This window comes from Narcine bancroftii, chromosome 6 (assembly GCF_036971445.1).
Source record: "Narcine bancroftii isolate sNarBan1 chromosome 6, sNarBan1.hap1, whole genome shotgun sequence".
Classification (NCBI taxonomy): domain Eukaryota; kingdom Metazoa; phylum Chordata; class Chondrichthyes; order Torpediniformes; family Narcinidae; genus Narcine; species Narcine bancroftii.
Window position 1 is genome coordinate 201,114,531 of NC_091474.1, and position 22,406 is coordinate 201,136,936.

The following is a 22,406-nucleotide window of genomic DNA, read 5'->3' on the forward strand; positions in this document are numbered from 1 at the left end:
GTGCACATCTAACCACTCTATTTCAGAGTTTTGCAAGGAGGTTACCAGGAAAGTTTAAGAAGGAAACACAGTTACAGGTAGATAGGGTCATAAAGAGTGCTTTTGCACATTGGCATTCAAAATCAATGATGAGTTCAGGAGTTGGGATGTTATATTGAAATTATACAAGACACTGGCAATACCAAATTTGGAGAACAGTGTGCAGTTTTGGTCACCTACCTAGGGAAAAGATATCAATAAGATTGAAAGGTCTATCGTCCAATACGGAGCAAGAGGAAAAATCATTCAGCACAAGATGAGTTGGACTTATTTCTCTCCTGCAGTATTCTATAGATCTAAAAAAGGAAAGGGAGAGATTGAGCAATGGGGGGGGGGGGGGCAGAAACAAGTGCTTAAGAAAACATTTTTCTTTTAAATTTATAGAAAATAAAATGTTTTAAAGATTTCACGGAGATTTTGTTGGTGCTAGACAGGTTACTGAACAAAATTTGCATAATTATTCAGTAAAAGTAGATAAACCTTTGGCTATCAATATAATTAACTAGAAATAAAGCATAATTTTGCTGACTTTTAACATATTTGAACAGTACTTTCAATTTTGAAGGATTTCATTTAATTACTTCAACATCTTGCTTTATTTAAATGTTTGTCTAATATAAGTTCTAATAGCATTTATATGGTTGATATGACAGCATATATTTGATGAATATGCTCTAATCACATACTGAAAAGTTACTATATGTTGCTGCAGCACAGGAGAATGTGGTTCAAATATTTTAACATTAACTAAAATTAATAGTTTGGAAAATAAGATCACATTCCCTTTTGTGAAAGCTACAAGAATAATTTAAGTAGTCCTCCAGGGATAATCACAAAAGCAAAGAGCTTGCAATGTAGCAGGGAAATACATTTATTTCTTAATTTTGAACATAATATCCAGACATTACTGGCAATGCCAGCATTTACTGCCCCTCCTTAACGATGCTCAAGAAGATAATAGTGAGCTGGAGACATTTTGGTGAAGGGGACCTCAATGCTTAATTTTAACCTGGCTTATAATAACCTCTCAGATAAACCATAGACTGACCGATTAGGATCCAATCCAAATTTGACAAACTGAAAATGCTAGAACCACTCAGATCATTTAATCCTTCTGAAGCAAACAACTCAATCCAACATGAACCAAATTTCATACATGAAAACTTGACGTGTGGTCTGGTTTCACAAATATAGCAGACCAGTTGTTATAAACAGTCACAGCCATTTAACTATTCCCTTACTTCTACCTTTCCTGCACTGTTTGTTTAAAAGGTTGGTACTCGTGGACAGAGCTTCTACCAATATTCAACTTGGTGAAATGAAACACATCTTGCATTTACAGATCTGACAGATACATTACAGTACATGTCAAGAGCATAAAGAAAGACCATTCCTGAGTCATTTGCACATACCCGGCTTCAAAGAATCAGATGAGTTTTGACATATCCAACACATTACTTGAAATTCACAAAAGGATCCGTGCTTGCTGCCTTAGAACTTAATTAAGTTTATTCCAAAACCATTCAAAATTGAAAATTTATCAGAACATTTAATTTACTTCCAGTTTAACAGGCATCTTGCTTTCTACAGCATAACACAACTGAGTTTGGATTTTCAAATCTGCAGGTTAGATTATTTCGCACAATGATAGCTGCATTGCATGTCATACTGATATTGCACAAAAGAGAACCTCTGCACTAAAACTACTTGACCAGTAAGCTTTTTTTTGTCTTATGACCTGATGTAGGTATTCCACTTCTGGTGCATTCAGAACGAAACCAGAGCTGTTCAATTTCCAATGAAACCAAGATTGAATCAATTTTTTCAGAGATTAACTCCAAACAGATTAAATTTACTACATTTGTAATTAACAGAAAGTTTTAAAGGAAACCTCAATGACACATTCAGAATAGACAAAGTGATATTTCATGGACAAACTGAAAGTCTGCTATTCTGTTTGGTCGCAGATTCAGACAAAATTCAGAAAATAATGGATATTTTCTAATCATTAAAAATATATAAATTATTAAAGAAAATCACAGCTCGTGCTTTTATATTTAATGTGATTGAACACTCTGCTCAAATTTAAACTAAATCAACAACCCCAGTGTAAAACTACTGTAATATCCTGGGAAACCCAAAAAGGCTCAGCCCCTCAAGCTTTGTCTACTTTGCCAGTCAATGATCACTGCAACGTTATGATCTGCAGTGCCTCCTATCTGCCAATGTACATTCAGCAGGTTATTTACCTTTTAATGCCTATTTACATCATTTTAAACACAAGATATAATGTAAAATTCAGCTTCCCTCCTGTACCCCAATTGCCATGTTTTAACAATATTAAAAACAGGAGTATAAATAAAAATGACGTTGCTGCCAAAGTTGCTGTAATGGGTGGCAGAGACACAGCTGTCCCCCGAAGGGTCTTACCGTCTAATCCTACTGCTGATGGCTTTAAACGACCTGTTATTTTAAAGACTGCGACTGTGGAGTGTGGACCCAAAATAGCGGCACCTGTGTTCAGCAGTGGCCATCGTGGTGTTGCAGACTCTGGGGGAGCAGCGGACTGTGCAGGGCACAAGTAATGGAGAGAATGCCCACCCCGTTGAGAAGGAGAAGCAGACGAGATGACCACAGTGGTGAACCAGCGAGAGGACACGCACAGACAGCGAGCTGTTGGGGACTTGTCGGCGAGAAACCCACACAAGCTGCAGGCTGCTGGCAACTTGAGGTCAAAGGATTCATACCAAGCTGCATGCTGCTGGACACTGGTTCATTAGAACCAGGATTCGAGAGGGTGCTGAGGACAAGAAGATCATCCTGGGCACTGAAGCCTTCCTCATTACGTTGGAGGTTTGGATCTGGGCTTGGGTTTCCGATGGTTTGGACTGAACTGGAATCTGTGCAGCTGCAGTGTCCATGGAAGCACTAGAGGCAAATCCATGGACACTTGGTAACTCTGAGGGGACTCTCTTGCTTCTCTTTCTCTAATTGTAAGGGGCACTATGGCAGACTAAAGGCAATTTTGTGTAATATTGCATTCTGTTCTATAAATAGTATCTGATCTTTTACTTTCTTTTTGCTGAGATATAACCAAACATTTTTCACCGCTTAAGTAAATGAAAGCTATGGCGTCTGATTGAATTTCTTGATTTAAATTTACCTGTTACAGTAACAAAAAAAAACCCCACTGAAAATAGGTGGACATCCCAAAGTGACCAAAAGGGAAAACTCACTCTACTGTGGGATAAACAATTTATACTCGTGTGTTTTTTTTTTAAATTTACAATGATTTCAAGTATACAGTAGTTGTAAAGTGGCACACCACCAATGCTCTCCCCAAAATTAGTTTATACCATTTTATTCCCATTGAGTTTCTTGAAAGTCTCTGGAGGTTGCTTGCACTGGAGGTTAACATGCCCGCAAGAGTCCATCACTGCACCCTTTTTCGTGCTACATCACTGAGATATGCAGCAGTAATATTTGCATGACTCCTTATGTCACTTTTCAAAGATTCTGAGTGCTGCCCATCACAACCATCAAACTTGTTTTGCAGGACTTTGACATTTAGTTTTCCCTTTATTGCACAATTGGGCTTTGACTTGTATGAACCCTGGCATGACGTTTGAGGTTTGTCTTGGAAGCACATGAATAGTTGCACTGTTCACATTGGAAGGTTTCCCTCTGCAGATGGTTCCTCATATGACGTTTCAGGTTGCCCAATTGTGCAGAGACATAGTTGCACTGTGAACATTTATATGGCCTCCGGTAGTTGTGTATGTTCATGTGTCTTATGAGGTTGCTCTGGTACTGAGAGACAAAATTGCACAACTTGCAAGAGAACACTTTCTGTTCTTTGCTAAGGCTATTCTCATTCTCTTCTTCCTCCTTCATCTCCAAACTTGCCAAATGGTTCTCCAAATTTGCCATGTGGTTTTGTTTGTGGAGTTTAAAGGCTGCCTTGCTCTTACCCACAAACTCACACTGGCTACACTGGTAGGATTGCTTTCCTGTGTGTGTTTGAAGGTGACGTTTCGCATTGACCAATTGGGTCGAAGCATAATTGCATTGAGTGCATTTAAAAGGTTTTTCTCCTTTGTGTCTCCTGATGTGTCTATTGAGGTTCCCCAACTCTGTGGTCTTATATGAGCAATGAGAACATTTATATAGTCTCTTCCATTTCAAACTCCTTGAAACACAGCTCAAAGGTTTGTCCTCATTTTCAAGGTTATCCTCTTGTGGGTGCAGATCATCTTCTTTCTCCTTTTTTATGTCCTTTTGTACCATCTCGACAGTATCAGAACAGGAGGATTCAATTTGGTTAGATGTCTGTTTCATATGGGTCTGCAGGTGCCTCTTCAAGTTTGCAAAGTTAATTGAAGCATAGTTGCACTTTTTACATTTATATGGCTTTACACCCAAATGAACCTGGATATGGCGTTTGAAGTTCCCACTTTGTTTGGTGGTGTAGTTACAGTGGGAACACTGGTATTCACTATTGCTAGTGTTGTGAGTTTTCATGTGTGTTTTCATGTGCATTATGAAATGGTTAGGGTACTGGGTAACAAAACTGCACAATTTACAAGAGAAGAGGTTTTCACTATTTTGACATGGATGCAGTTCAGTGGAAGGAGTCTGAGGATCATTGGATACAGAGCCTGTGCTGTGGGTTTTTATGTGACTCATTAAGTCATCTGGGTATTGAGTAATGAAGTCACACAGATTGCAAGAAAAGTGCTTCTGGGCATTTTCAGTCTTGCTTTCTTCCATGCACTGTGTTAATTCATTATCTATGTGACTCTGCAAGTGGACCTGACAGCTAGTCAAACTGCTGGTACAGTCAGTCCATTGGTCACACTGAAAAGGCTCCTTATCTGGGGAGACCTTGTGGGTTTCCTCGACTTTCCCAGCCCCATCTGTGTGAGTTTTCATGTGCCTTGCAAGGATACTGGGGTACTGGGCTTTAAAGTTGCACAGTTCACAAGAGAAAGGCTTCTCAGATTTCACCAAACTACTGCCTTCTCCTTCATCTGGGAGGATCTTCTCTGCATGGATTTGTTTGTGTCGCTTCAAATTCTCCATTCGACTACAGGTGTAACTGCACTCATCACATTGGAAGGGCTTTTCTCCAGTGTGGATTAATATGTGCCGTTTAAGGTTACCCTGTTGTACTGTTGCATATGCACAATAATGACATTTGTATGGCTTTTCTGCATTATGAGTTTTCATGTGTCGCATGAGATAGCCTGGATATTCTGAGACAAAGCTACAGAGCTTGCAGGAATAAAATTCTTGGGCTTTTTCATTCCCGTCCTTATCATTCTGCATCACCAATTCTTTCTTGATGTGACTTTCCTTGTGCTCCTTTAGTTCCACTGCACTGCTGCAGGTACAGAAGCAGATGCCACATTTGTGTGACTTGGGCCGGGTATGAGTTAAGATGTGACGCTTGAGATTTCCTGACTGGTGAGATGCATATTCGCAATGGTCACATTTATAGGGTTTTTCTCCCAGGTGGATCCGGATGTGCCGTTGTAGGTTCCCTGATAAAGAAGACACATAATTACAGTACGTGCATTTGTAAGGCTTCTTTTCTCCATTCCCAGTTTTCTTGGTATGCTCTTGTTGGTGTTGCTTCAGTTCTTTCATGTTACTAAAGACATAATCACACAAGCGACACTTAAGTGATTTTTTGTGCAGGTGTGTCTGTCTGTGCCTCTTAAGATGCCCAGACTGATAGGTTGCATAGTCACATTGGTCACATTTGAAGGGCTTTTCTCCAAGATGAATGCGTGTGTGCCGTTGGAGATTTCCCAACAATAATGACGTATAATCACAATATGAACATTTATAAGGCTTTTTATCCCTAGTGCCCAATTCAGCTTGCTTGGGGGTAAGAGCTGAGACTTGATTGCCGACACTTTGCTTGTTCTCTGGATGTTTTGCCTCATCTTGTAAAATCTTAGATTTTGTGTGATTCTCTTTGTGGTGCTTTAAGTCGATTAAGGTAATACAGACATAACCACATTGGCGGCATTTGAACATTTTTTCACGCGTATGTGTCAGCACGTGACGTTTCAGGTTCCCCATTTGACAGGAAGAGTACTCACATTTGTCACACTTAAAAGGCTTTTCTCCTAGATGGATACGTGTGTGGCGCCGGAGGTTTCCCAACAGTGGTGAGGCATAGCTGCAATACAAACATTTATAAGGCTTGTCCTCACTCATTTCTTTCAATGCAATGGTCTCTGGTTCATTATTTTGTAATAAATGTTTGTCATCCTTGTGGTTTTGTTTATGCCTCATTAAATTGGCCATACTTTGCCCCTCATAATCACACTGGCTACATTTGAAGCATTTCTTTCGTGTGTGTGTCAGCATATGCCGTTTCAGATTACCCATCTGACCAGATGCATAGTCACACTGGGTACAAGTGTAAGACTTTTTCTGGGTATGAGTTAGTTTATGACGCTTCAAGTTTCCTGACTGGCCAGTTGCATAGTAACATTGGTCACACTTAAAGGGCTTTTCTCCCAGATGGATCCGGATGTGTCGCTGTAGATTCCCCATCAATGATGATGTATAGCTGCAATATGAGCAATTGTAAAATTTCTTTCCATTTCCCACAGTGGCAATGCCACCGTTTGCTTGCAAGGGCATGGAGTTCCTTGAAACAGTGATATCCTTTTGTTCCAATAAAGGTTTACTCGTGTGCTGCCTCTTGTGTCGAGTTAGGGTAACCATATAATCACAGGCAAAGTGACAATAGTTGCATTTGAAGGATTTTCTCTTAGACTTGGTGTCTAACTGATTAGATGCATTGACGTATCTTGAAGTCTTCTGGTCTTCATGAATCAGGAAATGCTGCTTCAGTTTGTTCGAATGATCAGTTGTATAACTGCAGTAAAAACATTTGTGTAGTTTTCCATTATCTTTGCTAAGACTTTCACAATACAAAGAAGACTCTTCAAAAGCACAATCTTCTTCCAATGTAACCTCCACACTAGCTTCCAAATGGTTCGGATTGACAAAGCCATTTGTCTTCAGAAAGGAACCATCATTGTGGTCTCTGGACACATTGGGTGGCCTTGCAGAAGATTCATCTTCGATAGCCAGTGCCCCAAAATCCATTTGGGGATCCTTTTCAGTCTTGAGTCTTTTGCAGCTTGGAGGAAGATCTTCATTGTCAGCTGCTTGAAACTCCGAGCTATCTGAACCTGCAAATAAAAATCAATACAACCAATCAGTTGACCGGATGTTACCAGCAAGCACATTCAAACAAGATTCTACATATACTTTAAATACTATCCTATTTTGTCACGGCTGAAATTTGTGACAGATAACTATCACAGAGTATCTTAATGCACTTAACTGTGATTGTTGTGTGAAACACCACCGCTAGTTTCCTCATTTCTGTGTTTTGACTGGGACTTTTGTGCACTTTGATCCTTTGCAAATATTGCTGTTGAAACTGGTTTTAAATAGGGCTTTTAGTAAAATTCAAAAAGATACCGATGGACCAAAATGGCACTGATAAGAAACTATTTAGAAAAGGTCAAACAGGTTTGATGTCATACCACAAAAGGTTGCTCTCTCAATTAAGTTTGAATTCAGTCCAGATGACTAGAATGAAAAAAACATGTTTTCAATATAGAAACTGCATCTAAAAAGTAATTCATTGACTGGTGCTTTGAGATTCATTAAAAGATATGAGGCATTAAATACAGTAAAATCCCTGGTATCTGGACCTATGGGCATTGGTAGATGCGAGACAAATGTATTTTCTGGTTGCTTGAGGCTTACCTTTATAACACCTAACTAATCTTTCTTTGGCTTGGCTTTGCGGATGAAGATTTATGGAGCGGTTGCAAGGGAAAATTGGTTGGTTGGGGTTGGGTGTTGGGTTTTTCCTCCTTTGTCTTTTGTTAGTGAGGTGGGCTCTACGGTCTTCTTCAAAGGAGGTTGCTGCCCGCCGAACTGTGAGGCGCCAAGATGCACGGTTTGAGGCGATATCAGCCCACTGGCGGTGGTCAATGTGGCAGGCACCAAGAGATTTCTTTAGGCAGTCCTTGTACCTCTTCTTTGGTGCACCTCTGTCTTGGTGGCCAGTGGAGAGCTCGCCATATAACGTGATCTTGGGAAGGCGATGGTCCTCCAGACTGGAGATGTGACCTGCCCAGCACTAACTAATACATATGCATTAAGTTACATAGTTCACGGGGCGAAATCAAAAAAGTTCTAAAAAGAGTCAAAAAGGCTGATATGATTAAAAGAAAATCGAAAGAAAAGCTGTCAGAAGGCCTACAGAACAACACAGAATGCCACCTAGGAAGGATAAGACAACTATTACCTTTCAAGAACTTGAACAAGAAAAAGAAATGGATAAAGAAGGGGCCTACCTTGAAGAAGGATCCTGGAACTGTCGGGAAGGTAGGAGCCCAGGGAGACAAGCCTGGAGCTGGGGAGACCTTGGACATCACTGTGCAAGGTCTCCCCTCACAATGGCTGTCTGCCATGGGAGAAGAAGTGACTCCTCACACATGCGCAGATCACCAAAAAAGGAGGCAATTTAAAAAAAGGCTCAAGATGCCTCCAGCTCCAGCAATGAAGAAGATCAAAGAATCTTGACTAAAAACAAGAGAAAATAAAAGAGACATGTATATTTACAACAGAAATGAAGAAATATATCGATACTTTTCAGCAATCTTTGGTGCAGTTGATGATAGAAGTTAAAAAATGTAATGAGAGTAGAGTTGAAAATAAGAGCTTTAAAAAAAAGGTTGAAAGAATAATGTCACAAGTGAATAAAAAAAATGTGAAGTCGTGAATGAAAAAATTAAAGAGAATGAATTTGAAATTCAAAACGCGAAAGCACAAATGAAAAAAAATTCAAGCTGAGGCAGCCGCAACAAAAGATCAATTAACTCAAAAAAATTGATATGTTAGAAAATTTCAGAAGAAGAAATAATATAAAAATTGTTGGACTTAAAGAAGGTGATGAAGGACAAGGCATGAAGAGATTTTTGCAATGTTGGATTCCACAATCTTTAGGGGGTAACTGAATTTCAAGGAGACACTGAGATTGAAAGAGCTCATAGAGCATTACGACCAAAGTCGCAACCATATAATAACCATGTTCAATACTGGTCAAGTTACTTTGTTACAAAATGAGGGAAAAGATCTTGGAACTGGCAGCAAAACTAATGAGAGACAATCACCATTAATTTACAATGAAAATAAGATCTTCTTTTACCCTGACATAAGTTTTGATTTGTTGAAAAAATAAAAGAATTCAATGCTGTTAAAAATGCCTGAGAAAGAGACGAGAACTGGGTGATGCCTGAAGTGAGAGAGGATGCCGAAAGATTACAGCTGAGGATATAAAGAAGAAAACACACAAGTTTCAAGAGAGAGAATATTAGAGAGGAAAGTTCTTATCTGGTATATCTATGAAAAAATTGGTAATTGGTAGAGATTGAATAAATTGAAGGCAATGAGATAGTATAATGATTCGGGGGAGTTAAGAGTATGACCCTGGTCTCGGGGGAGTCATGTGAGCAAGTATGGTTTTGACCACAACTCCTACAGATCAAAGGTGTAAGGACGTATCATTAATAATGTACGCCTTTGGTGGGGGGGGGGGGGTGTCTATCTTTTTTCTGTATTTCTTTTCTCTTTCTTTACTAATACACATAAATATAATAATTATATTATGAAATATATTGTTAGCATTTTAAGTGAGAGAAGAGTGGAGGTGGAAAGATGGAAGGTTAGTAGATTTTGTGGAAGATTAGATGGCTGATAAATTGAATTTTATTAGTATTGTAACAGTATTAATATTTGGGGAGAATTTATAAGATTTAGAGTAGGTCACATACATTCACACATTTTAAAACAGATCCTATTTGAAAGACTGAAGAATTCACATTGAAGGATCTCTGGAGAATGTAAGCACCTTTCACAAGTAGGTGTTAATTGAACTGACTTCATAAAATGCTTGACCATTGTCTTGCTGGAGTCATGCTGTCTATCAGTACCCTTTCTCCAAAGTGGTCATAGAAAGGTCACTTCTGGATTTTGTTTATCTAACAACAGATGGGAGCAGAAGAAAGAACTCTTGTTGTTTTGCTCAGGAAGATGGGGTTTTGGAAGAAATGAGTCACATGCTCTCTTTGGAGTTTCAGTTGGAAGACAGAGAGAGTTGAGTTAACAACTTAGTCAGTCAGTCAGTCAGTCAGTGTGTGGGACACTGACAAGTAACTGAAAAGTGCAATCCAGGGAAAACTGTTTGAAACTGATGAAAGCAAGTTCCAGAGCAGTAGATGGTTGGAACATCTGTCTGATGTTTCTCTTGAAACAGAGGAAGGGATGGAACTTTGGTAGCTTGAAGAAAGAGGTTACCAACTAGAAGACCCTGATGGGGCAAGTTTCATCAGCAAGACCCTGAGGTGACTAGTGGTGGTACCTCAGTTGTGGAAATCCTGGAACAACAAATCTCTCTCTGCAAACCCTAAAAGAACCTTCCTGAGCGGTAAACATTTAGTTTTTGAGCACCAAAGCCTGGTGAACTTTATACATGTTAAATTCTGTGTGCAGTATAAGAATTGCCTGCAACCAGAGAACTTGGAAGAAGGAAAAGTAAGACTGAACTGTGAACCAAATAACTTCTCTTGAATTTACACACATTGCATGCATGTGCGCTTAGAATTAGAAGGGTATTAATTTGGGTTAGTTAAATATAGAGTTATGTTAATGTTTGATTCTAGTTTCAGGTTTGAAGTTGATTAAAAATAACTTTTGTTTTGAAAGCCATTTGTCTTTGTGAATGTCTGCTGCTGGGTTTGGGGGTCATTTGGGCTCATAACAGTATTAATATTAATGGGATACAAATCAAATAAAGTGAAAAAATTATTAAGTATATATGGAAAAAAAATTAAAGCAGACATCACTTACAAGAAACACATTTGTGAGAAAAAGAACATGAAAAATTAAAAAGAGACTGGCTAGGGACTGTAGTAGCATCATCATTTAATTCTAAGGCTAGAGGTACAGCAATATTGATAAATAAAAAATTACCAGTTAAAATACTAGTTACTAGTATAGATGTAGCTGGAAGACATGTTATGGTAAATTGTGAGATCTATTCGGAACAATGGACCCTAATGAATGTATATGAACCAAATGTAGATGATGTTAAATTTATTCAAGATGTTTTTATGCATTTATCAAATGCTAAGGGGAAAGCTATATTAGGGGGAGATTTTAATTTTGCTTTAGACCCTAAATTAGATAGGTCAGGAGATAAAGTGGTGAAAAATAAAACAGCAAAAATGGTAAGAGATTTATTGAAAGTGGATATTTGGCGAAAAATTCACCCAAATGAAAGGGATTATTCCTTTTACTCTTTTCGATATAAAACATATTCACGAATAAATAGGTTTCCAATTTCTACACAATTTCAACATAAGAGTACAAAAGGTGGAATATCAAGTTTGAGTTTTATCGGATCATTCACCTTTAATTTTGTCAATTTTATTGGAAGAAGAGCAAAGGATAGGCTATAGATGGAGGCTAAATACAACTTTATTGAAGAAAAATGAATTTTGTGATATATGAGGCAACAGATATAATTTTTTCTTGAAACCATAAAGATTCAATTATGAGTAAATTGGATATGAAGGCATATTTAAGAGGTCAAATAATATTCTATACTTCAAAGGTAAAGAAAGATTATATGATTATATGAAAGATTATATGAAAGAAGTAGATCAGCTAGATAAAGTAGTAATGAGATTGGAGAAGGAAATTCAAGTGGAAAAAGATGAGAAGAGAAAATTGCTAGAGTCAAAAAAATTAAAATTAAATACAATACAGACTTGTTGAGTAGAGAGAGATATTAATGAGATCGAGACAAAAATATTATGAGTTGGGTTCAAGGGCTCTAAATTTTAGCATAGCAATTAAAAACTGAACAAATTTATGAAACAATAACTGCAACTAAGAAACCTACAGGTCAGATTACTTATAAAACACAGGAAATAAATATGCTAAACTTTATCATTCAGAATCTATGAAATATAATAAAATAAAAGATTACTTGAGACAAGTTAAACTACCTGTGCTAAAAGAAGATGAAAAGGTTGTCTGAAAAATTTTCTGAAATAGAAGTTTGTGCGACCCTAATGTCTTTACAGAATAAGTCAATGGGTGATGTTAGTTTTCCCACCAGAATTTTATAAAGACTTTAAGGAATTATTAATGCATGTATTAATGGAGGTATTAGACTAAATGAAAAAGGTACATTATCTACCAGAATCATTTAAAACAGCATTAATAACAGTGATTCCAAAGGGAAAGATTGTTTACAACCTTCTTCATATAGACCTATATAATTATTGAATACAGATGATAAAATTGTATCAAAATTACTAATAGGTTAGTTGAATTTTTTCCAAAATTAATAAATATGGATTAAACTGGTTTTATTAAAAATAGAACAGCAGACAATATTGTTAAATTTTAAGTTTGATAAATATAGCACAAAATAGAAAGATCCCAGTGGTGGTGGTAGCATTAGATGCAGAGAAAGCATTTGATAGACTGGAATGCGATTTTGTATTTGAAACACAATGCTTTTGGGATTCCAAATACTTTCATAAATTGGATAAAGGCATTATATGATCAGCCAAAAGCAAAAGTGATTATGAATAAACAAATGTCAAAACCCTTTTTGTTAGAAAGGTCTTCTAGACAGGTTGCCCATTATCAGATTAGAACTGATAAAGAAATTAAAGTAGGTAATAAAGATCATAAAATTAATTTGTTTGCAGATGATGTTATGGTATATTTAATGAGAGCAGAAATATTGTTAAATATGTTGAATGAGTGATTAAAGAATATGGACTAGTATCAGGTTATAAAGTCAATGTTGATAAAAATAAAGTGATGCCTCTGGTGGATATGGATTACTCTCAGTGTAAAAGATTGACAACATTTAAATGGAAAAATTATCCCATTAAATATTTAGCAATAAAAATTAATAGAAATATAAATAATTTAAGTTAAACTATTTGCCATATTAAAAAAGCTGGAAGAGGATTTGAAAAGATGGAATAACGCTAATAGGACATGAACTGTATTAAAATGAATATTTTCCCAAGAATACAATATTTATTTCAATCGTTACCCATTCATGTTCCAGAATCATTTTTCCCCAAGTTTGAATAAAATAATACGAGAGTTTATTTGGAAAGGCAATATCTCAAGATTTGGTTTGGAAAAATTAATGTGTAATTTGATCAGGGTGGACTAAGATTACCAAATTTTAAGAATTATTTTAAAGCAGCTCAGTTGAGATTTTTGTCCTCTTTTATCAAAGGGGTGAAAAAGCAGCTTGGGTTCAGATTGAAATGAATAAAATTGGTGAATTTATCCTGAGCAAATTTTGTATAAATGGAATAGTTGTTCAAAGGAACTAAGGAGACATTAGTTTTTAAAACATTCATTAAAAATATGGAATGGAATCCATATTGAGAGAGGAATTAAAAACTATCAATTACCAAAAATGTTCTAAAACAAAATCAACTTCTTCCTTTTACTTTAAATAATCTTTTATTTGATAATTAGTACCCCCTCCATAAATCTTTGTCCGCGAAGCCAAGCCAAAGAAGTAAAGGTTTACAGAGGATAAAAGATTTGTTTTAACTTTTGACCAATTAAAAATAAATACAATATATAATAGTACAATTTTTGCAAATTATCAATAAAAATTGTATTTAAAAAGGAAATTGGGAACAGAGGAGACTTCCAAAACAGTCAATTTGAAAATATAATAACAAATACATTCATGGTCAAAACTTTATATGTATATAAAATTACAAGAAACCACAAAGAAAAAAGATTTATATAAATCAAAAATGCAATGAGATAAAGATTTAAACATACAAATTCAAGAGGAAATATGGTGTAAATTGTGTCAAGTATTACAAATACAGTTAATGCTAGATACCAAATAGTTCAATATAATTTTCTCCATCAATTATATTATATTCCACAAAAATTAAATGGACTTAACTCTAATTATTCAAATAAGTTTTTTTTGATGTACAAAAGAAATAGGGATTTTTTACATTTAGCATGGTCTTGTGAAAAAGTGGAAAGGTTTTGGGACACTTTGAGTCTATTATTAGGACAAATTATGAAGACAAAGATACAAAATTATCAATTTTTTTTAAACTTTGGAATATATATGAAAAGGATACAAAATTGAAATTGGTTAATGCCAAGAAAGTCTTTTAAGTATAGCAATAGCGACTGCAAAGAAATGTCTAGCGATAACATGGAAAGCTGATAATGAAGTATTAAGTAGATGGCATAGTGAAATGCAAAATTGTATACCTTTAGAAAAAATTACATGTAGTTTAAGGAATAGAGTTGAAAATTTTAATAGCATTTGGAAACCATATATGGATTTTATGAATAAATTTACATCCACCTCTTCCACACCCCTCAATTACAAATTGTAATAACAATTAATGTGTGTGTATATATATATATGTATGTTAATGCCATTGTATTTGTAGCAATAGGTGTCTTCTTTTTTTCTTACTTTTGGGATGGAATGGGGTTGGGGAGAAAAATCTAAAAGTTATTTTTCAATATCACTATGTATGATCAAGCAATTAATGTTATATTCATTGAATATTTTTGTCTATTGATACGAATGATAAATAATTTTTTTTCAAAAAAGTTGCATTGTTCACAAGGGAAAGGCTTCTGGGTAGAATTTGGACTTTTAACCTCCAGCCATTTTGAGGCTGTTGACCCAAAGGTGTTCACAGGCATCAAGGGCAATAAAAGAAAAGATCACCCATTAAATGGGTGTGAAAAAGATAACAAAAATAAATTACATGGTAACAATCTTTTCAATAAAGATTTCATTTGGCCTGATTCCAGGGAAGAGGTCTTCGCTAAAATAATTTCCCAAAATATATGATGTAAGTTTATGATAAATATGTAAAATGCACAAATAGAAATGTTAGGTCTCTTCCATTTCAATTTTTTCCAAAATGCTGAGAATCATCCTGGTGTACAATTCTGAGAGCTCAAATTGCATTCTGTGCCCACTCTTGTCTGAGCATTTAGGCATGGAGTATCATTAGGCTTTTTCCATGAAGACAAAAATCACACTGAACCCAATCCAGTCCTCTCATATTAATTGAGAAAAATGATCAGAGTGGGGGCCCACAGCATTTTCCCGCTGCTTATGTGCCCAGGGTTTTAAAAAAAACTGGGATAACAACTCAAGTCCTCTCCCAATAGTGATCAGCCAGCTCGTAGCTCAGAATCAACAAGTCATGAGATAAAGTGTATACATCAGAGTGTAAACATTCATATTATAACCATCTTACAATGTTACTATAAATTAAAAAAAATAAAATAGTAGTGCATGAAAAATAAGTCAATGCCTTTGTTTCATTAATTATTCAGTAATCTGATGGCAGTGGGGAAGAAGCTGTCCTTGTGCCATTGGTGCTCGTCTTTAGGCTCAGATGCCATTTTCCTGATGGTAGCAGAGTGAAGAGGGCGTGGTCTGGGTGGTGGGGGTCTTTGAGGATAGAGGCTGCTTATTAAAGACATCGCCTCATGTCAATGTCCTCAATGGTGTGAAGTCTGGTGCCTCTGGAAGTTATTCTTCTCCTGAAATTTGGTACTTCCATACCAGCCAGTGGTGCAACCACCCAGAATGCTCTCCTCTGTACACCTGTGCAAGATTTTGGTGACATACCAAATCTCCAAAGACACCTCACAAAGCATGGCCGCCGATGAGCCTTCTTCATGATTGCATCAACGTGGAGGCTCCAGGACAATTCTCGGAGATGTTGACATCCAGAGATTTGAAGTTCTCGACCCTCTCCCTGCTCACTGGAGGTGAACCTCGATTTTGTTCATCAGTGTAGTCAGTAACAATGCAAATGAAATGCACACAGTGAAGCATTGTGGAAAATAAATACATCAACTAGTCAGCGTGTAGGAGGGACACTGGAACTCTAACATGTTGGTCAAAAAACTAATTCCGCAAACTTCAACATCTAGTTGGAAAGTACTACTGTATATTTTTTTCTCTCCCCCCCCCCCACCCTTTTACTTCAGAGTCTCTTCCTCTGCCTGTCTCTCTATCTTTAACACTTTCTGTCCTATACCTTATCATCTCTTGACCTCTTTCCCCCTTTAGAAACCCAAAACATTAACTGACCATTTCTACCCATGGATGCTGTCTGACCTGCAGCCAGTGACTAGTGGGGTACTGCAAGGCTCCATGCTGGGGCCATAGTTGTTTACAATATATACCAACAATTTAGATGTGGGAATAGATAGCAAGATCTCAAAATTTGCAGACGACTCAAATTTGGGAAGTGGGGTTGGCTGTCTTGAGGACGCTAGGAAAGTGCAGAGCGATTTGGACAAGTTAGGGAGTGGGCCAAGGCATGGCAGATGCAAATATAATGTGGATAAATGCGAGGCTATCCACTTTGGAGGCAAGAACAGGGAAGAGGACTATTATCTAAATGGTATTTCTTTGGGAAAAGCGGAGATGGAGAGAGACTTGGGTGTTGCTGTGCATCAGTCGTTGAAAGTGGGCATGCGGGTGCAGTAGGCAGTGAGGAAGGCAAATGCTATGTTGGCATTCATAGCAAGAGGATTTGAGTACAGGAGTAGGGAGATCCTGCTACAGCTGTACAGGGCCTTGGTGAGACCACACCTGGAGTACTGCGTGCAGTTTTGGTCTCCTTATCTGAGGAAGGACATCCTCACCATGGAATGGGTGCAGAGAAGATTCACTAGACTGATACCAGGGATGGAAGGACTTGCATATGAAGAAAGGTTGGATAGACTAGGCTTGTATTCTCTGGAATTTAGAAGATTGAGAGGGGATCTTATAGAAACATAAAATTCTTAAGGGTTTAGACAGACGAGGCGCAGGTTGGGTGCTTCCAACGCTGGGAAAAACCAGAACCAGGGGGTCACATTTTAAGGATAAGGGGGAAGTTTTTTAGGACTGAGATGAAGAAAAATTTCTTCATCAGAGGGTGCTTGATCTGTGGAATTCTTTGCCACAGGAAGTATTTGAGGCTAATTCCTCGTAAATATTTAAGAGTAGGTTAGACTTGGCCCTTGTGGCTAAGGGGATCAAGGGATATGGAGAGAAGGCAGGAGAAGTCAAGAAGGTACTGATCAGCCATGATCATATTGAATAGTGGTGTAGGCTTGAAGGGCCAAATGGCTACTCCTCCACCTATTTTTCTATGTTTCTACCTAAAATTGATGTCAAGACCGAGATGTTAATTGGGTTAGATTTACCAAAAGCTCTCGAACTTTTAGAAATAATGAGTCAAAATTACAGACTTTATGCTGTGAGAACATTGCTTAGATGGACAATTAACTGACCATTAGGAGGAAGAATGAATATTTATCAGAGATATTGAATGTGAATGTCAACAGAATTCAGTTGTCAAACTGTGGGAACAATAGTTTAAAATTGATTTTCCAGAATGTCTCAAATTATATTCAAGAACCTTCAAAGGAGGTCAAGCAGTTTCTGGACTGAGTTTCAAATTCTGTTCAATATGTCGATGGTCATTACTGTATAGCATTTCTTTTGAAGAGAAATTTGTATGCCAGATACTAAAAGAACTGCAGAACAGTGTATGCTGAATTTACATTTCCCCAAGAACAGCTGATTCTAATTTATGCACCCAAGCTCCTGCCAAACAGCATCATATTTTCTCTTAATCCAATTAAATGCTTTATTAAATTGTCTATTCCTGTTCTTCTCCAGCACTATGATGAAGAAGAAGGAGTGATTATTTTCTCCAAACTATTCAACCACTGAGAAATCTGACATATGACCTGGTTGATTTCCCAATACCAGGTCAAGTATAGCCTCCCCTGTCATTTCCCTTGTCTATATATTGTTACAGGGGACATTAGAATAATTATGGATAAATATGTCTTTAAAAGAGATAGATTGTAGGGGTTTAGTGTAGGTCACTTCACAAACAGAGTAACACTTCACAAAAGGCACCACATTTAAAATGCAGTTGGCTTTGCAGAAGCAATAAAGAATGCTGATCTAAAGCCCAGGCTCAGAAATATTGATAAGATCTTTCAAACATTGGGTTTGAAGCCTTGAGAGAGATTTTTACAAGCAGAGAGAAAAAAAACAGAAGTCTTCTCTCAGAAAGAGAGAGAGAGAAGTCAGTTCTACAGTAGCAGTTGAGGCTGCAAAATGGCAAGCTGGCAGGCTTGTTGAAAGACCCCATTTTGAAGACGGGTTGTGAGTTCTGAGTTCAGCCTGTTCAAAACCCTTGTAGTCCTTATAAGAGGAAATGGCTGGCTGGAGTGTATCTCCTGAAATAAGGGAAACCCACAAAACAAGAGGAACTCTGTGGTGACCTGGAAGAAGACGTTATTATTTTGAAAACCCATGATGGGGCAAGTTTCTTCGGCAAGACACTAAAGTGACTGATTGGAAGAAATCAATTTGTGTGTCCAACAAGCAACAGACTGCTCTCTCTGAAACCAACAAGAACCTTCCTGAGCAGTAGCCAATTACCTTTAAGCACCAGAGCTTGGTGAAAATTCATAAATGTTAAATTCTGTGCACAGTAAATAATTGCCCGATATTGATAAATTTGGATAAGTGAGAAGTGAGATTGGATTGTGAAACAAATAACTTTCCTGAACATATATACATTACATACATATGTGCTTAGAATTAGAAGGGGGTTAAGTTAATAGTATAAGTTATTGTCTGGGTTTTGGAGTCCTCTGGGCTCGTAACAATATTGGCAGGAAACCCAACAAATTCTGCCCTAAAATGGTAACAATCAATATTAGGAAAGTTAAAATCACCCATCACAAAAACCTTATTATTTTTGTACTTTTTTTTAGAATCTGCCTCCCCATCTGCTCCTCGAGGTCCCTGTTACTACTGGGAGGAGGAGGTCTACAATAGAAACCCAATAGTGTTATTCCCCCTTTCTATTCCTGATTTCAACCTATAGATTGACTCAGTGGACAATCCCTCCACTACTTCCCCTTTTTCTGCAGCTATGATCACAATGCCATCCCAACATTTCCTTTTCCTCCTTCCCCATCCTTTTTTGAAACATTTAAAGCCTGGCACGTTCAGCAACATTCCACTGCTAAGACAGCCAAGTCTCAGTAATGACCACAACATTATAGTCCCACATATTGATTGTTATCCAGAGGATTACCCAACAGGTTAGTCAGGAAACCAGTCTGAACAAAGGAAGTTCCATGTGCTTGCTCCTGGGGAAGTCATATGAGCAGACAAGCAAAAGACAAGACAAAAGTCATTCCCCCATGTCAGATCCACCCACAGGTTAGCCTGCCATGCAATTGGTTCTCATAAGTCTTGTAAGCACACCTGAGTCGATGCCCTAGCCATCTGCAATTTAAAGCCCACCATGTGGAGCAACACTCTATTTCCTTTGACCTTAAGACTAGCTCTGAGCTCCTCTCCAGGTTTCGATCCATGGGTAAATGCTGGACAACAATTTGAGGGTCTGATCCAGGTTGCACGCCATGGGTGATGCTGGTACTGGAGGAGGGCTATTTGTACCATGCACCCAGGGGTGGATTATAAGGTCTCACCCATTCTAGACTGTAACCAGATTTATACCATTTAGTTTATTAGTGTGCCATGCCTGCTAATGAGAGAGGGGTGGCAGGTACTGTTTGTTTAACCCTCGTGTTTACAATCAGGAGTTGCAAATATCAATGATTTATTGGGAGGTGTGAATATCAGTGATTAATCAACACCTGATGTGTATAAACCCCACCCCCCCACCCATGTAAGACCATTGTTGGTTAATAAATTGTGTCCAAGTCTTGTAACTTCTTGAACCCTCTGAACTTGTTCTCACCATCACAATGACCCACACTCCAAGTTCATCTGCTCTCTTCCTAATACTGTACTCCTTGCATTAAACACATTTCAACCCATCGAACCTGATGTTAAAGAAACCACAATATTTCCTTACCAGCATGATATATGATCTGAAAAGGAGTATATGGCTTCGACCTTCTTGAAGACAGAGGTCATGAATCTGGGAGCTGCTGCTGCTATAGTAGCGGGTAATTAATACATCTGTGTACATTGCAGCCTTGGAGAACCAGTGGTGGATGCATGCCAATCAAGGAAGCTGCTTTGTTACAGATGGAGATAAACTTTGTAAATTTCATTGGACATGCAATCATCCTGGCAAATGGAGAAGATTCATTATACTCCAATTTGTGCCTTGAGGAAAGGTTTTATGGCCTCGGAGGCCAATCACACACCTGTCATTATACAGAACTTCTGATCTGCTCACATAGTCAGTATTCATGTAGCTAGTTGAGATTCTGGATAATGTGATGGCAGAACACTCAGTCCTTGAATGTCAAAGTAGATAGAGTCTCTCCTTTAATATGGTCATCAGCTTGTACTTGTGTTGTGATGTGATTTACTTGCCTAAACACTTCCTGAGGTTTATTGCATAGATTCAAAATTATTGTCCATGTACGTACATGACATCACAAACAACCCTGAGATTTTATTTTCCTGCAGGCAGGCACAATTGCCATTTATGGGTAGTACAAAAAAAAATTGTACACAGGGTATACATGTAAACAAATAAAGAACTTTAGCAGATAACAAATGTAAACAAATTGATTGTGCAACACAGATAATTTTTTTAAAAATCAATAAAGAGCAAGAGTCCTTAAATGAGTCCCCGATTGAGTTGGTTGTTGAGGAGTCAGATGGCAGCAGCGAAAACAGAGCATGTTTGCTGCTGTTCTCCAACAATAGTGTTCCCTGTAGATGTTCTTGATAGTGGGGAGGAATTTTGCCTGTAATATCCTCTATTTTTTTGCAGGGCTTTACGCTAAGGGGCATTGGTGTTCGCATACCAAAACATGATGGAGCTGGTCAGCATACTTTTGACCACATCTGTTGAAATTTGCCAGGGTTTCTGGTGTTATACAATACCCCCACAAAGTCCTGAGGGAGAAGAGGCACTAATTTGCTTTCTTCACAATACTGTTAGTGTTGGGTCCAGGAAAGATCATTCAACCTAGTAACTCCAAAGAATTTAAATTTGCTCACCCTCTCCACTTCTGATCTTATAATGATAACTAAATTGTTGACTTCAGGAAAGGAAAGCCAGAGGTTAACAATCAGCTCCTTAGTTTTGTTGACATTCAGTGCAAAGTGGTTGATGGTGCATGATTCAGCCAAGTTTTCAATCTCCCCTTACATGCTGACTCATCACAATTCCTTATACAACCCACAACTGTTGCATCATTAATAAATTTGTAGATAGTGTTATTAGGCCCTTTCAGGTGACTTAAACACTCCAGTGTGAAGCCGCATATTCTCCCCCCATGCAGCTAAGGAAGTACTCACCGGAAAGCTCCAAAGTGCCTCCAAGGCACCAACACCAACCCTCCTACGGGAGGGATAATTGGCGGAATGCCAGGCTCCGCTGAGGCACCTGACTGTGTAGCTGTTGTAACTCCCCGCTGCCTGACAGCCCTTGCCCGACTGGGGAGGGGAGGTCAGCAGGGGCTGTCAGGGCAGGGGCGGCCACAGCCCGGCTGGCCACTTCTGCACTGGGGCCGCTCTCTGTGGCTCAAAATAAGGCATAGTAATGGCAGTCTTCCCTACCCATAATCCCCCACGCAGCTGGAACTGTGTAGGAAACACGGGTAGGAAAACACCCATTGCTATGCCACATATTTATGATGGGTGGCGCTGTGGCACCAGTCGCCCCGCCTCCATCAGATCCGAAGGCGCTCCGAGGCTCCTCTGGATATGAATAGGTCCTTTCAGGTGGACCTGGCAAGCACCACAAGCAGTTTAAGGCTGCCATCTGAAAGGTGAGTCTGCAGGTTAAGATCTGCTCCTGCCGCCGCCCTCATACCAAGCCACACAGTTATAGGTGTAAAATGAGTAGAGCAGGGGGCTAAGAACACAGCTCTGTAATGCTCTGGTACTGATGAAGATTGTAGAGATGTCCTTACTAATCCTCACTGATTGTGGTCTGGAGGTGAGAAAATCTATGATCAATAAAACAGTAGGATGCTGAATCTGTGAAAAATGGCTGAAGATGATTAAACTAGCACTGCTCTGCGAAGGGTGATGGAATGTAATTAGAGCTTGAAAATAGACAGCACTAACTAGTGGGCCCCTTTCTTACCAGAAACTTCAAGGATAAAGGAATCTGGTTCAGACTGGCACAGTGACCTCGGGTACCCCATAGTCACCATTGCGCTTGCTTAATAAAGACATGAATATT

At 38.2% G+C, this 22,406-nt stretch overlaps 1 protein-coding gene across 5 annotated transcripts in view; it reads right to left on the reverse strand.

The window, feature by feature from the left end:
• Positions 1–658: 658 nt before the first annotated feature.
• Positions 659–22,406, reverse strand: part of LOC138736949 (zinc finger protein 107-like) — an 87,176-nt gene continuing 65,428 nt past the window's right edge. For all 5 annotated transcript variants that reach the window (XM_069887206.1, XM_069887203.1, XM_069887204.1 and 2 more), the window contains one exon: positions 659–7,256. In XM_069887206.1, coding sequence (XP_069743307.1) covers positions 3,619–7,256 — 3,638 coding nt within the window. In that variant the 3' untranslated portion in view covers positions 659–3,618. The remainder of the gene's footprint in view (positions 7,257–22,406) is intronic.